This window comes from Myotis davidii, unplaced genomic scaffold (assembly GCF_000327345.1).
Source record: "Myotis davidii unplaced genomic scaffold, ASM32734v1 scaffold83, whole genome shotgun sequence".
In the NCBI taxonomy this organism is placed as follows: Eukaryota; Metazoa; Chordata; class Mammalia; order Chiroptera; family Vespertilionidae; genus Myotis; species Myotis davidii.
In genome coordinates, this window is record NW_006294121.1 from 1,994,656 (window position 1) to 2,012,735 (window position 18,080).

At 38.7% G+C, this 18,080-nt stretch overlaps 1 protein-coding gene across 1 annotated transcript in view; it reads right to left on the reverse strand.

The window, feature by feature from the left end:
• Window positions 1–18,080, reverse strand: part of GLIS3 (GLIS family zinc finger 3) — a 467,215-nt gene that overhangs the window by 442,048 nt on the left and 7,087 nt on the right. Inside the window, exon 2 of the mRNA XM_006768237.2 lies at window positions 11,277–11,763. Within this exon, the coding sequence (XP_006768300.1) occupies window positions 11,277–11,664 (388 nt within the window). The 5' untranslated portion in view covers window positions 11,665–11,763. The remainder of the gene's footprint in view (window positions 1–11,276; window positions 11,764–18,080) is intronic.

An 18,080-nucleotide genomic window follows, 5' to 3' on the forward strand; every position in this document is an offset into this window, starting at 1 on the left:
TTTGGCTCGGTGGATAGAGCGTCGGCCTGCGGACTGAAGGGTCCCAGGTTTGATTCCGGTCAGGGGCATGTGCCTGGGTTGAGGGCACATCCCCAGTGGGAGATGTGCAGGAGGCAGCTGATCGATGTTTCTCTCTCATCGATGTTTCTAACTCTCTCTCTCCCTTCCTCTCTGTAAAAAATCAATAATATATATATAAAAAAAATAAATAACATTTTAATGGATCACTCATTAAATGCTTTTTTTATCCTTTTATTGAATCCCATATCTAAGAACAAAAATCTGCATTACCTTTTTAAATGTGTTACCTTATAAAACACAGTGGCCATTACTGTATCCTTCTCTTTTCTGTCACATACCCTACCTGACTTCCACCAAAACCACTATCTTAAGCAAGTAAGGAGGGGCACATCCTATATAATAAAGAACAATATGCTAATTAGACTGAACAGCAGAATGCCCGTCTGGACAACCTTCCAGATGAAGCCAGGACTGTGAGGGCTAGCTGAGGCTGTGAGGGGCTGTGAGGGCCGAGCCCCTTGCAAGAACTTCATGCATCAGGCCTCAAGTTTTACATAAACCAACAGACACATGCCACAATGTATTTGGCAGTGTTTTGTTGTTGTTTGCTTCAGCTCATTGCTCTTTACAAAATAAATACGTACCAGACTAGAGGCCTGGTGCACGAATTCATGCACGGGTGGGGTCTGGCCAGCCTGCCCTGATGGGGGCCCATCGGCTGGGCCGGTGCGGGTGAGGGGCCATGGGAAGTTGGCTGGCCAGCCAGCCCTGCACCCAATCAGGGTGTTGGGGGACAATTGGGAGCGGAGCCGGCCAGGAAGTGGGGGCTGATTGGGGCCCAGATCAGGCTGGTTGGCTGCCACCAGTCATTCTGGTCGTTCTGCTGTTCAGATCGCTGGGCTTTTATATATATAGATACTACACCACCACACATAGTAGAAATTATGATAGACACACTGGCTTTTTCAGGAAATTATCCTCACTTGCCAAGAACCTAGCCTTTTGAGGCAAACCCTGTGCCCAGAATAAAACAATAACCTATAGAAGTATTTAGGGCTCTGAAGTCAGAGAGATGTGGGTTAAAATCCCCTTGCATTCTTGGTCAAGTTTCTTAATCTTTCTAAGCCTCTTTTTTCTCATGTTTTCAATGGGGATACTTCATAGGGCTAGGAGGGATTAAGATATGAAAAGCTAAGAACAGTAGAAAATAGAAAGTGCTAAATAATTGCTAGCTGCTTATTTTCAACCCCAGAAACTAATGCATTTTTACTTAATGATATAGGAATAATCACTCAAGGGTCCCAATAAATAATTTTGCTATTAACGTCTATGGGGCTAATCCTTCCTGACAAGTACCTACTTTACCTTAAAGCAGTTGGGTAATATTCTGAATCTAAATACAATTAAACTTTCTGCTAAATATAAGGGTGACCCTGCATTCCAGTTCATCCAGGATAATCCCAGCATAATTTTAATAGGGCTCCATTTCATTCTTGGAAAGTATCCTGATTTGGGTAATAAATTATAAGATCTCCCTATCTAAATAAAGTAAAATCTTTAGATGGAAGATAAACTTTTTAAATATGCTATTTCAGCTCAATGTTTGTTTAGTTTGGTTTACAGTTTTTCCTCTCTAGCTTTTGAAGCAAACTATAAAAATAGAGAGCATTTAGGGTTCTATATTCACCTATCAAATAGCTTTGCATACAGCCTATACTGGGGAGTTATGTCTAAGCTATAGGTTTTTATGTAAAAGGACAAATAAATAATATAAAGAAATAGGGTAGTGTGTTGGGGCCATCTCACTCAGCAGCAGTTGCAGTGGTTTATGGAGATCCATACTGCCCAACATGGATTTGTAATCAAGGAATAATACTTTACATGCTCTGGCAGTTTGTATTGTAAAATGAACTTTTACACTTACCATCTAATTTAACTTTCCAAAGCAAACACCATTTTCTATTGCACCATCTCATGTGCACCAAGACTACCACAGAAGCGGGTGACTACCTAGAAAGCCAACGTGTTGGCTCACAAGTCCTCTGATGTTCACTGTCTCTCTACCCAAGATCCCCAGTCCCTGCTAAGGCTGCTGGCCTCAGACTATTCTTAAGTAGCAAGATCCTACACCATAAGTCACATTTTCAACTTGTTTCTTACGTCAGAACCAATTACAGACCTTCTATTTCTTTCATTATTCAAGTAAGGCAGCCATGAAAATAGTTATTAAATACAAGTCACCACCAATTTAGCCTTAAAATTTTATGGGTCAGAAGTAGAAAATCTATTCATATGCATGATATCCTCCTGCCTGGGTTTAAACAGAGACAGAGGCAAGGAAAGAAACTTGTGCATCTACTGATGTCACTCTGGTTGCCACACAAAGACCGCCTGGCTCCTGCCTGGGTAGACAATGTCCTCCTGGCTCAGAAGAATGCATACTGTCAAGCACAATTTTCCAAAACAGGAGCAAGGACCCATTTCCTCAGGTCATGGATGAAAATGGCAACTGAATAGGTTTGGATTTTTAAAGGTACACTTGTGAGATCGTAACAAAAAAATTTTAAAAATAAAAGTCCAGCCCAGCCAGCATGGATGAATGGTTGAGCATTGACCTAAGAACCAGGAGGTCATGGTTCAATTCCCAGTCAGAGTTGTGGGCTTGATCCCCAGTGGGGTGGATTGGGGATGTGCAGGAGGCAGCCAATCAATGATCTCTCTCTCTCATCATTGGTGTCTTATCTCTCTCTCCTTCTGCCTTCCTCTCTGAAATCGATAAAAATATATTTTTTAAAAAATAAAGGTATATTCTTTCAGGAATGTTGGAAACCATAAACTCTAATGGGGAAAAAGAGCAAGACTTTTCAGCAAACTGAGCCTCAGCCTGTTCATCCCTAAAATGGAGCCAATTTATACTTGCCCTCCCTCCCAGGATGGTGCCTTTAATTAAATCATACGAGACTGTCAATATGCAAGTTTGTAAGTTACAAAGTACCATGTAGGTCCCAAAGCCATTGCTATTTTACAGTGTTAATATGCCATATGTAACTAACAACTGTTACATTTCAGCTTCATGTCCAAAAGCTTTTGAGGTGTATATAGGGAGCAGGGTGTGTTAATGGAATATATTCTTTTAAACATGGAATGTTATGAGATTGACAAATTGCTTTTATAACTGGAACAAATCATGCCTGCCATTCAGTAATACTTGGAAATCCATCATCAATTTGATTTACACCCAGCATCAATAAATCACACAAAGTGTACCCTGTGTAGCCCACAGAGTAAACAAAAGTAAACATTGTGTTTCACCTGCCTTGCTGGCTAGACGAAATGAAAACTCTGGCTACCTCAACTGGAATAATGCCTTTGGTCTCTGACTGGTTTGGTTATTTTTGGAACTTTTTACGAAATATTAACTTTATTTGCTCTAATTCTGCAGGAAGCCACATTGGAAGTGCAAGGAAATATAAATGATTAAAAGCAGAAGTGGGGAAAAAAGTAACCAAGTATTTTGCCTCAACTTTCTTTACCTAATACATCAACTGCATCTCTTCAAGACAGTGGAACCCCGATTGCTATTCTTATCCCACTTCTAACGTGACAACATTCAACACAGTTCATTTATGGGTGTTAGCAGGTTTTTTCATTGCCTGTTTTCCCAGGGAGAAGCATAAGGAAGAAATGGTATAGAAAAGTAAAAGTCAGTGGCAGTAGTTTAAAATTTATGTTGTGGCAGTAGGGGAGGGGAGAGGTGGGCAATACGAAGCTAGCTGACCCACTAAAGAGTAAAACTCTAACCTTTTGAATTAGCAAACCACAAGCAGTAAAAAATAAAAATGAAACTTGATGTACCATTTAAAGTACATCAGTTTTTAGAGCTCCCAGGTTCGCACAATACATTATTTTTCTTAAACCAGGTCTTTACAAGACACACCAGTCTTAAGTGACAACAGAATTTTTTAATCCCAATTAGTTTGGTGTCCTTTGTTGATATTCTGCTTTTTCTGACTAACAATAATGAATAACCCACAAAGTGCTAATGAATAACTAACTCCCTTTGTCTCCAAGGACAGCAGAGCCCAACAAGAAATGTCAGAGGCCCTGAAGTAAAAGAAAAAACCTTTACAATGAAAATCTTCCCAATTATGTAGGCCTACAGGTACTGCGAATGTGGGATTGTCTTAAATATTTAAATAGCTATGTCAAATGTGCTTAAAGTAGAGATCATAAAACTGATTTCCCACACGCTTTGAAAAAATGCATATCTGCCAGTCTAATCACAATTCATAACTGCTGAGCGGAAAGTAGGGAGGAATGTCATTATTGGTACAATATAACTGGAATTCTGTACTCACCAATCCTAGCAGGGCCAGGAAGTTGCCAACTGCAGAACGTCCTCCATGCTCACTCAGTGGCTCATAGAAATACAAACATTCTCATCTCAGCACACTACAATTTTCTATGTAGTAAGAAACCATTTTTTAAACTGATTTCTACTATCTTAAAAATGTAAAGCTAAAAAGTAACTTTTTCTCTATCGTAGGGAAGAGTAAATAAATACACTGACATTGCTGTGAACTAGGGATCGTACTGAGGAAGTGTGAGGTAGAACTCTGTAATGTTGTATTTTAACTAGAACTCATTATCTTGTTCTGACATATTTCCTAACACTGTCCATGCACAGGGCCCAAAAGCAATGACACTCTTAAGTCAATACGAATAACCTTTCACTCAGTTTTCCAAATATCATTTCTCACTAAAAGGGACCTGGGCTGGTTCTGGGTCTGGGGCAGGAAGTGCAAATGGGCCTAGAATATTTGTTAATGTGTGAAAGCAAGGAAGTGTTTCCTGGGAACATATCAAAAAGAACATAGGAACTGACTTGAAGGGGCTCCCATGGCTAAATCTGGGACAATATGAGCATCAGAAAGAACAGTGACGATAATAAGTTACAGTGCAATAAAGTTTTCCTAAGTCCACAGTGACTCTCAATAAGAGAAGGGAAAGAAACTCCTCTTTACAATAATAAGAATACCCACTAATACACATAGAGGAAATGCCAGAATCGGAAAACAAGGCAATAACTTATTCAAACAAGGATTATCAATGGATGCTATGAAAGCATATTGGAGAACAAGATTATTGATTAGTTTTGAAAGGTAAAGTGTCTTTGGCAGTGCAGAGATCTGGTGACACCACCTTTGCCAGGTGATTAAAAGCAACATCACAAATAGTAGGACAAATGAGCATTCAGTGCTTCCTGGTGTAATGCAATGGGTGGTACACAAAACGCCTATGTAGTACTCCTGCCAAAAGTGTTTAACCTGAGCCCAATCATGAAGAAATATTCAAACAAAGCAGATTGTATAACAAAACAACTGACATGAACTCTAAAAATATCAACGAATTTGTCAGGAAATATGAAGAAAAGGCAAGGTTAGAGGGCTACTCTAGATTTAAGGAGACCGAAGAGACATCACCAAATGTAGTGCACGATCTTTGCTTAGATTCTGGATCAAAAGAAAAAAATGGCTACAAAAATCATGTGATTATAAATGGGGGAAGAAAATAATAACTTATAAGTAATGATAAATAAAATAAAATATAAAAGAACAATATAAGATGAATTTGATTATGACCTGCATTTTAATATATAACTATACAGGGTGTCTCAAAATATATATATACACACTTGAATAGCTGACAGCTCAATTTTGAAAATGAAATGTATTTTAACAAACACTGCCTTTATAATTATTCAACGTGTGTGTGTACATTTTTGGGATACCCTATATATAAATAATACTATTGTAGCAAAGTTAAATTCTTTGGTTATTTTTAATGGATTTTTATTATATAGCATGCAAGTTACCAACTTAGAAATTTGGGGATGAAGTGTCATAATTTCTGCAACCTATTTAAAAGTGGTTCAACTTACTTGCAAGAAAAAGAGATATTAAAAGTGGCAAATGCAACATAATTTGATGAACAAGAATAGATCCAGAGATAAATGGTAGGGGAGGGGGAGGGGTTGGAGAGCAACCAAAGGACTTGTATGCATGCATATTAGCATAACCAATGGACACAGACACTGGGGTGGTGGGGGCTTGCCCAGGGTGGGAATGGTTGGGGGGGTCAATTGGGGAAAAAGGAGACATATGTAAAACTTTAGACAATAACAAAATTTTAAAAAGTGGCAAATGCTAAAAAGTAAAATATAACAATATAAAATAATGTAAGATAAAATCTAACTTTTTAAAACAAGAAGATTTAAGAACAAAGAATGGGTTTTATTTAATACTAGAGGCCTGGTGCACAAAAATTTGTGCACATGGGGGCGGGGGTTCCCTCAGCCCAGCCTGTGCCCTCTAGCAGTCTGGGACCACTCAGGGGCTGTCCACCTGCTGGCTTAAACCCACTCCCCGGGGGATGAGGCCTAAGCTGGCAGTCAGACATCCCTCTGGCAGCTGGGGAGCCCTCGGGGGATGTCCACTTGCCAGCGGGGAGCAGGCCTAAACTGCAGTCGGACATCCCTAGTGCTGCTGAGGAGGCGGGAGAAGCTACCACCACCACAGCTGTACTGGCAGCCATCAGCATGGCTTGTGGCTGAGCAGAGCTCCCCCCGTGGGAGCGCACTGACCACCAGGGGGCAGCTCCTGCATTGAGCATCTGCCCCCTGGTGGTCAGTGTGTGTCATAGTGACCAGTCATTCCCAGTAGTTCTGCTGTTAGGGTCAATTTGCATATTACCCTTTTATTATATAGGATAAGTTATGTATGATTGGCTACAGGGAACAGCTGGGTGGGACTCCTGGGAAATTTGATTAAAGGGACTGTTTTGGGGGAATTGTCACTGTTGTCTTTTTTGCACTTTGTCCTTCTTCCTTCCTCCTTCACCATTCTCAGAAGACAGACTTCAGCCCAGACAGTGTGGCTCAATGGTTAAGCGTCAACCTATGAACCAGGAGGTCATGGTTCAATTCCCAGTCAGGGCACATGCCCAGGCTACAGGCTCGAGTCTCAATGTGAGGCGTGCAGGAGGCAGCCAATCAATGATTCTCTCTCATTATTGATGCTTCTATCTCTTTCTACCTCTCTGAAATCAATAAAAAAAATTATTTTCTTTAAAAAAGAAGACAGACTTCATGGCAGGAGCTAGAGTGGGGCAGTTATTGTACAACCAAGAGAGAAAGACTAAGAGAAGCTCCATGATCTTGGGCATGACATCCCTGACCTTCCAACCACTAGCAGCATCACCTGCTCTGGCCTACTCTCTGTGTGAAAAAAATAAACTCCTATGACAGAGGTTCCCAAATGTTCTCAGTTCATGGCATTCTTAATGTCTGTGATTTTCTTCATGGTGCCCCTAGGCCAAAAGGAACACCCAACACCTATTTATTAAGTAGTTAGTCAACAACTTAATAGTATTTGTGTGCTCACAACTTGTTAACTGTTTGGAAAAAAATATTACACATAAATTAAAAATAAAAGTATTTTTATTTCATTTTTAACCACAATTATAATGAGATGTGTTCCAATTGTGCCCCCTACTACTTCTCAAGTTTTAGAATCAGATTGGATTCCACCACCTTCATCTCTTATTCCAGATTGTCCTTCCTAAAATGAGTGGGCCTCATCCAATCAGTTGAAGGACTGAATAGAATAAAAGCTTGACCCTACACCAAGTATGAGAGAATTCTTTCCTGAATAACTAGCTGTGGACTGGAGCGTTGGCTTTTTCCTGCCTTTGGGTTGAAATTGAAACATCATTAATGGATCTCAAGTCTGCTGGCCTTCTGGAGGGAACTACTTCATTACCTCTCCTAGTTCTAGCCCTTCAGAGTTGGATTACAACTAAACCTTCAGCTCTCCCGAGCCTCCAGCTAGCAGACTCATCCTGTAGATCTTGGGACCAGTCAGCCTCTATAATCACATGAGCAAGTATATCTTGTTAAATAAATCATGTGAGCAAGATATCTTTTATATGTCATTTTAGATGGATAGATAATACATATATTCTATTTAAGACATATAGTTATACCACCTATTGGTTCTGTTTCTCTAGAGAACCCTAACTAATACACCCCACAAAGTAACAGGTTATTTGGTACTTATTCCTCTGGGTCATGGCATCGTATCTAATAAAAGGGTAATATGCAAATTAACCATCACTCTGTCACAAAGATGGTGGCGCCTAGTCCTCTAGGCCCCACCTACCCCTGGAGTCCCTCAGTCCCGGGGGTCAGGGGACAGCCACTGAGAGCAGGCCAGCACAGCGTGAGCGGCCTGGTGGAATGCTTGCTTCATCATCGCGCCCAGCTCGGGCCAGCCTCCCAGAGCCAGAGTGGACACAGACAGGGTCAGGGGGCCAGCCCACAGCCTCCGTGGCCAAGCGCAGGCCTGGAGAGGAGACAGCAGGCCCGCCTCCTGCAGAAGCAGCACGGGTCCCTCCCGCCTCCCATGGAATCTGTGCAGGTCCCTCCCAGCTCCCACGGAATGAACGCAGGTCCCTCCCGCCTCCTGTGGAAGCAGCACAGAAGCAGCAGGCAGCTTACTGCACATGATATCGCGCAGTGGGCTACTAGTAGTTAATAATCCATGAAAAGGCAACAACAAAGCCAGGGAGACATGTTAACCTCAAGCTTATTACCTTACTCCCAAGGTTAAAACCCTTCCACAGCTCATCAGTGTCCTCAAGACACATCTAACTTCATTCGTGTATCAACCATGACCCATCATCTGGCTTCTGCTTATTTTTCTCAGTCTTATCTTTTATCATAGTCTTTGTCCCCTCCAATGTGGATCCAAGTGAAAGTCCATAAAATGCACATGATCTCTCCCCTCCAGGTTTTGAGTATGCTTTTCTCCCTACCCAGAATAACTTCCAGACAGCCCTCTCACATGCAAACGTGCACACACATACTTACAGTCACAGGACATACACACTGCAAGACTAGCTCCTTATCCTTCAAGTGTCTGACTAGATATCTTACTCTCCTCCCAGATCCACTTATCAAGCACTAGCTAGGAACCCTCCCAAATATTATCATACAACCCTGAGTGTATCCCTGTCAGAGCCCTAAATGTGCTTTAACTGTCCATTCATTTGTCTGAATTCAACTCCTTGGAGGCCATAACTATGTATTACTGGCTATTGTATCCCCCAAACAGTGGCTCACCTATAATATATGCTCAAAAATTATTTGTTGAGTAAGTGATTAGATGAAGTTTAAATAGTCTCAGATTACCATTCTCATCCTGTTATTGGTTTAGTTTAGAAACTGTCAACCAAGATCTGAAAAGAGACACATTCAGCCACTCCAGGCACCATCCAGACCACTGGTCGTATCCAACCTGCAAGGCCAGGGGGGATAATAAAATGTTTTTTCATGACCCTTTATCCATGCCCATGCTTGCCCCAATCATGAAGATCCAGAACAAGCACTATAAGCTTGGAAGCTGAGCAAGGAGCCAGAAAATTGAAAAGAGAAGAATCTGAAAACTTGAAACACTTTTTAAAAACTGTTATAACTACTCTGGTCACCATCAACATAATATTCCCAAACTCTTTACTGACTGGCAATGAAGTTACTTATTCTTTCTAGACTTTAGTTCCCTAATCCGTTGAGCATAAAATTCAAGGTTGTTATAAGGAATAACTTAAATGTATTGGCAAGCACTAACACAGTGCCTGACATAGATGAGTTATAATATAATAAATGCAAGTTATTAATATTGTCACCATTATTACTGCCAGTCAGAATTTCAAACATAAGTACATGTAAAAGCAAGCTACAGTTCACTAGTCAAGCATGAGCTGGAAGACTTTACTGGTACTGGGCCTCAGTCCCTAAACATACAAACACACGAGCTTGACATTGAAGAACTTCACTTGCCTCGCCATGAACATAGCAACCTGACAATGACAGAGCTATTTTGGATGTAACCCCCAGGGAAAGTTTATCCTATATTTACACTTAAATCAGTATCTCTAAGAAATAAAACCACCAAACCTAAATCTAAATAGATAAAAAAGAAAAGAAAAAAGTTACACATATATTAAGTGTTATTGTTTTTTAAATCTATCCATTTATACCAACTTCTCCATACACAGAAATACATAGACACTAAAACAAGCAACCTTGTGGTTACTTGCCTGATATAAATAATTATTCACCATTACTGGGTGAATTATGAGTTAACTTGGTGAATGGCTATTCACATGCTGCTAGTAATTTTATTTGGAGGTATAAACATTTAAAACTGAAAGCTAAAAATACCTAAAGTAATATATAATTGTGCTAATTTATATAACAAAGCTATATTTTACATGGGGTACATACTCTTTCCATACTAGCCCAAACACACATATCATGTGCAATGTAATCTTGTTAAATATCAGTTTCTACAGACAGCATGTCATTCAAATAATTTGCCAATCTACAACAATTATTCTTTAATTTAAAACATGGTAATTAGGGAGCATTTGAGATCTTGCTTCCTGGAAATTATCATCAGTTTTGGCCCAAATAAACTCATAAAAATTCAAAAAAAATAAATTAAATAGATAATATAAAATATAAAACATTATTGAACTAAATAATTCTCTCTGAATTTCAAATTAACCAGGCTTTCTAGTTCTCCACAAGCACAAAAAATACATCTTTTCATTATTTCCTCCTAGCTTCCTTCTTTCTTGTTAATAACTGTATTAGAAAAATTACAGGTTTCGCTCTTGAATAATTTTTCATTATTTCTATGTATTAACTCCACATTTTATAAAATGTCTCCTTTTTATCTTTTTTCCTTCCAAGTACCACCTTTCTGCTAGCACCCAACTAGCATAATGATAGTTCCAGCCATCCTTAGCTTTCCTCCATGGCCTGCAGAATCTAGCCCTTGAGGAGCCAGAGCAGAGCTTTGTATATCCAGAGGGTAGGATCTTGCTAAACTTTGCCCTTTCCCTTTCTCCACTGTCACCATCCCACCTCCCTGTTTCTGAACTTTCTATCTTGCCTTCCACTCTGTTTCACAGTTCCATGAGATTTCACACTTACTCCTGTGGCCTCCTAGTCCTCACATACATGTACATATCCTCCCTCTTCCCAAGAGAGTTACATATCATTATAAGACCATCAACTTTGGCCCTGACATTGAGTCGTGTATTTTTCCATAGGATCTTCTGGGAGAAGGGACTAGGGGGAGAAAAAAAATACTTTCCACTTTTAAAAGATCCCAGAAAGACAATCCTACCTTTCCCAGGATTTGGAGGAAAAGGACTTCCAAACTCCTTCTGCTTTGGCATTAAAGTGTGTGGCCCTGACATGCCTCCGGCCTGGGTGACCTGGAATCGTGACTTCCCATTGGTGAGCACTTGTCTCCTGGGGCTCAAGGCGGGCAGATGGATGGGGCTCTCAGCCATGTTGCTCTGAGGAACCATCCCTCCTCCCAAGGGCATCTTGAGATGGAGACTGTTAGCAAGGCTTCCAATACCAGGGCTTGGTGCGCTGCCACAGGACGAGGGGCCAGGAGTCCCCAAGTGGGCTCGGATGGGAGGAATGTGTTGGCCACTGACCATCCCAGGCCCCTGTGGGGTTCCTGATATCCGGTGGAGATTCATGCTGCATGACCTTCCATTCATTTTGAAAAAACCTGTGGCCAAGATGGTCAAATATCCAATGGCACTAATGACTCCTTTCAGGCAAAGTCCAATAAGTTATCCATGGTGTGGGTTTTTAGCCTGTTTAAAAAAATAAATGCAGGCATTTTTAAAAGTAAAATGGAAAATAAGTTACAGTGAGTTTTCAACCTGTGTAGCTTTCACCTCAGGAAGAAAAGAAGCACTCTTAGCAAAAAGGCCTTTTATGTAGAGCAGGGTCATCAAATACATGGTTCACGGGCGGGCACTCTCCCCTCCTGCATTCATGGTAGGCATGGATTATGGATCACTGCATTGTTTTGTTTGCCACTGAGCCCTTCTCAATATAGTGCTCTTGGCAACTACAACCAACCTACTGGTGCCAGCTTGCAAAATGAAACTTATTTTGCTCCCTAGAGGATCTGTCTGTACTAGTTCACTTCTGCAACAGTGAGTCTTGGAAAACCCAAAAGGCATCACCTTCATGAGCTGTAAGAGCATTGCTTCAGTGACTCTAGTAAACAAACTAATGGCAGATCTGGCCTCTAAATGAGATTATGAGGACATTAAACCACCTCTGATTTTCACTCATAGAGCAAGTATTTCATAGTCCCTAGATTCACAAAAGATAAAAATATGGGCCTGGGACTCTCACAAAGGCCTCATACATCCACATACCCAATATTCAGAGCAGCATTAGAATTTTGGTTCCATACTGATCCTGAGTTATAGAAATGGAAATAGGACAATACTCTCACCTTCCATTAATGTCCTAGAAAAGGAAAAGGCTGTGAAATATGCTTTATAGAAAGTATAAGGAAAGAACAGCCCTTTAAAAGATATGTTCATCATGCACCAAACATGGTAAATCAACCATAGTTCCATAAAGCTTCCATCTGCAATCCCACTACCCCCTTTCTCAAGTACCAAAGGAGAACCAAAAGTACTGACATGATCACAGAACATCATCATCCATCTGTATGCAATAATGTCACTATTCCCTGGTTATATTGTTAGGAAAAGCCCTTCTTCCTTGATCAATGGCTCCCCAAAATGTATGTACAATCAATGAGGTGATTAAGTACCACCACTCCTAATGAATGCAGTCTGTTTTCTTTTACATAGACATGACAGTCTTGGAAAAAAGCCACCGTTGAACAAACAGAGGAAATATGGACGGAGTATAAACAGTAGTGGCCAGATATCCCCAACTGAATGATTTCTACTCTTTCTGAAGGACCCACTCAATGTCATAGACAAGTATTTCCAACTCAACTCCCAAATGAATGGCCCCACCAATCATCAAAGACAGAATATCAAGAAAGGCAAACTTTTCATGAAAATTTTTTTTCTTTTATCATTTTAGAAAATCAAAAATATTTCATTTTCAAGTCAAGCACTCACTGTGCCTTCTGCAAAGTTGACTATGTGTGTCCATATGTTAAAGTACTTCAAAAATTACTAACAATATAAAATTGGAAAGGTTCCCCTCATTTCTACCAATTCTCTATTTTATTAACAATTCTAGCCTTGGTCCATGTAGTTCAGTGGTTAGAGCATCAGCCCATGCACCACAGGGTCACAGGTTCAATTCCTGGTCAAGGGCATGTACCTGGGTTGCAGGTTCAATCCCCAGCCCTGGTCTGGGCAGGTGCAGGAGGCAATCAATTGATGTGTCTCTCTTACATCAATGTTTCTCTTCCCCCACCCTACCCAACTCTCTCTAAAAAGCAATGGGAAAAGTATCTTTAGAAGAAGAATGAAGAAAAAAGAATTCTATCAGTCTGTCACATTTAATACTTCCATGCCATGTAGTCCTCAGAGACACTTCTAGGTCTTGTTCCTGCCCTTCCCTTCACTACAGTTTTTGAGAATGAACAAATATGTCCAGGCTTATCCAAACCTGTATCATTTAAGTTCATTATGAATAATAAGAAATGAACCCTGGTATCAGGCCAGTTGTAAGATTTCTTTTTTTTTTACATTGGAAAAATTCCAATGCCTTTTTTGCTATATCTATTTATAAAAATTCAAATGCATTACCAGTTGCTCTATTGATTTATTGGTTCATTTTGAACAAGAATCATTTAATTTCTCTATGCTTTGCCAGGTTATAGTAGCCATCTATTCTCCACTCATTGATAAAAACTATTTTCTGAGCACTCTGAATCCTGCATAAGAAAGCACTTATTCACACACACACACACACACACACACACACACACACACACACACACACACACGGCAAGATAAATATGTTGTATTGGCAACTTGTTAAAAATGATGAATTATCCAACATGACTGGAAATATGAGTCACTACGGCTATGGTCCAAGTGACCAATGTCTGCAGATTTGCAGACTATGCCCATTTCCAAGTTTTTAAAAATAAGGGAGTAATTTTTGGCAGCAAGATCACAACAAGCAGAAATTATCATCAAAAAATATGGATAAAACACGTTAAGTAGGTACTTGGCATTAGACTTGATCATTAATAAGGTTAAGTTTGTGAAAAGTAAGAATAATTAAAACACCGAAAACTTAATTATCAGACACTCATTCCTGCCTGTCAGATTGGATATTTATTTTATTCTTTTATATACTATACTCCTGTTTTAAATAGCTTTAGGTTGAAAGTAAAAACAACAAAACTACTTAAATTTTGTAACTAAAAAAGTAACAGCCTAAAAGTAATGTGATTAATACCATAAAGGACAACCAAGAAGTCAATGGCATGTGACCTGAAAAAAAGAGTCTCAAGACAAAAATAAAATAAATTGTATGTGAAAATATGCCTATTGTTTTCACATTAATCATACCAACTGATTTGTCAAGCATTACATTTAAAAATCAATTTTGTCTATTCATATTCTAATATTTTATATACTTTTTAACTAGGCCATATGATCATGTACAATTCTAAGTCCACTTGGTAACAAAAAAAGGAATAAACTGCTAGCTTTTAAGAAAGACACATCCTCATTGACTCAGAGTGAAAAGAACATTCAACCAGAAGTCAGGTCACCTGAGTTCTACTACTGGCAAATCATTTATGACCTCCCTGGACTTACAGTTTTCATCCATAAAATGAGGAAGTTGATGATAATCATTACAGTCTCTAGAAATTCTGTTCTCCCAGATAATTAAGATAAGGAAGATTATAAAAAAATACCCATTTACTATGATCAGAAATAAATATGTAGATTTTATACCCATGGCACTTAAATTGGGAGACATGGAAGCAAAAATAGTACCTACCCACTCCATCAAAGTAAGAATTGATAGGAGGCTCTCATGCCATCAATGTGCTGAAAGACAACACTTACCATAAAAAGATGGATATTAGGATTAAATTTTCCTACATTTGCCAACTAATAAGTATCAAAACCTAACCGTTAGGAAGATTCCATTGAAAGAGTACCTTTCTATTTAAAAACTTAACAAGTTCTCCAGCATTACTTTTCTTCTGGCCTCCCTCCAACTACACTACCCCAAGGTATCAACAGAAAAAAAAGAAGAAAGCAAAATTAATGTACTGAAAATCGGATATATTGATACATCCACTGGTTCAAACAATAAAAACATTCATTCGGCTACGGGAGTCGACATGAGTTAATAGATCTTCACTTTTGACCACTGTCAAACTCAAAAATACTACTGTAAGTCAAGTCAGAGAAAAGAAGTACTTTGCTTCTAAGGAAAATAAGACACAAAACTATTTAATAAGTTCTCTAGTTTTCTGGGGAACTTGTGACTTGAATCAAATCACAAAAACCATTTCTCTATCTTCTAAAACCAAGGCTTAGGCACTTTCTCATGGATTAAAAGATTAAACAAACAAAAAGCAATGTTAACTCATCCATTCAAGAAAATTCTCAAAACATGAGCTCTATAATGCCTATTTACAGCCAAAAGCCCTTTCTTAGTAAATATCATTAATAAACTCATCTAGACTCATAATTCATCTGATGAGCCAGTTAATTATTAATTTTCATACATCATTTCATTTCCTTAGGCTACATTTAGCCTTTGTTATATTTTCCATTCCTTATGCTACAAGCATTTCTTACCCTGCCTGGAAAACGTGATATTGAGGCACAAAATACTGGTAAGCACACAAACTGCTCCTGCGCTGGTTTCTTATACATATGTCTAAGCCATCTAAAGTACAGTTTTTATTGATTCTTTTTATTTTTCCCCCTTTGGGTTAATGATTGTATAATTTCATTAACATTGCCTTTTCAACATCACTGCCTTGATCATTAATAGGCCCATGCTATTCCCATGGGCTTCTCTAGCTACAGCTTTTGTAGCCAGAAGAATATAGAAATGAAAAGCCTATTGATAGATAATATAAGTTATTCTCATGCACGGCTGCCGTGTGAAGCACATTTTGCAATTCAATCAAGGACAGATAGAGCTGAATGTTCTTAGATCCCAGGAGTTCATTTTAATAAGCAGAATGTACCTTGTCCTAACACAGGTGACTGACTCCTCAGAAAAGATTGTATAAACAAAAGCCAATCGTGTTAGTCATTTTATTGGCAACAATATAAACACAGCTATATTAGATGTCACCAATAAATCAAAATTATTCTTGTCTGCAATTTTAACAAGAGGAAAGTGCAAACATGAGCCTGTGAAGCTGGAGGATATTATAGAGGAAATGTATTGGATAGGTACAATATCTTTTCTCTATATTGAAAGAGAGGGTACTATATTATGATTAACCCACAACAAAGTATAGTTGATCATTTCTGTGGTTTCATAACTTTATTCAGTGAAACTGACAGATTCACATACTTTAGAACAGAAGTTACACAGAAACAGGGCTGGGATAATTCCACATCACTGGGATAATTCCACATTATTGAGCAAAAATTTAGGGAGGTTATACCTGATAACTAGTACATATAGACCATATAGATATTTGGACATTCCCATGGTCTAATGTTGGTAATTCTAAGGTTATTAACATATTTATTTTGAATAATAAGATGTACTGATGTTACTCAAACAACATAATCACTAATATGATGAAATAAAAAAAGAGAAAGTATGTTTTCTAAAGCAGGCTTAGCTCTGAGTTATACCAATTAAAAAATATAAAGAAAAATTATAGTGTTCCCTTCAGAGATTCAAGACCATTCTTCCAAAGACCACTTGAAAAGATAATATAATGAACATTATGGATCCCATCTAATAGAATCCCTGACTTTGTTTTATCTGTGGATTCCAAACCCTTAGCTATCTAATTAGGGATACATACATCTTAACTTTTAAAACAATTTTATATTTCATAGAATTTTCTCAAAAATGAAAACAATATTCCCTATATTTATAGAGTAAAATATCTGGCAGTGCCCATTTAAATTTGAATCAGTGGCCATGATATTCAAAATACAGGCAGTAAATAGGGACAGGACATAGAGGTAAGGAAGAACAGAAGGGAAAAGAGGGACAGAAAGAATGGGAGAGGGGGGAGAGGAAGAGAAAAGGAAGAGAGTAGAAAAAAAGGGATGACCAAATGCAATGCAGGAATTAATTCTCTAACTTAAAAATCAGAAGCAGCACTGAGAACCTTATACACAATGCTATAGTAATTTTGAAATTCTAGAAGAAATTCCAAACCTTCAGGTTAATACTGCTTTAGGGCAATATTAAAAGTTCAGTAAACTCTCTTACAATCCACTTTCCACAGTTCAATGCATCTATACAACTCTTATATCCCACAAGCTTACTCAATGTTACTACTTTTAGTAGTAATTACCTACAAATATTTCATTTACTTTGCCTCAGTCATTAACTCATCAATGAGTACAGAAAGTTCTAGAAAACTGTGGCCCTACCAAAAATAGCAAGGGAGAGGGGGATTTCCTTGGTCAGCTTTAAGAAATCACACATAAAGAAAATTACTTGGAACCAAAAATATTTTTAAGACAAACACAGATAGGCCCTGACTATGTAGCACAGCTGGTTGGAGTGCAGTCCCAATTCACCAAGGTTGCGGGTTCGATCCCTGGTCAGATCACATATAAGAATCAACTAATGAATGCACTGGCCAAGGTTGAATATGGGCCGTAAGTTCCTAGATCTATGTTTAACAAAATATTCTCTCTAAAGCAGTGTTTTCAAAATAGTTTCAATCCATTGGTGTACCCTGAAATGAATTATTCAATAGTGAAAGAAGTTTTACAACAGACTGGAATAAAATATTAGCTATCAATGTGCATTAAATGTATTAATGATTAAGTATCGTTTTGTTTCTATTATTGATGGGTACACATGGCTGCATACTTCGAATTACAGTAAAAAAAAAAAAAAAAAAAGCATTAAAGCCAGTTATACAAGCATTTGGACTATGTGCCTGCCCAGGTACCTATCAAGAACAGCTGCTGATATAGACAGAGTTGAACTGCCA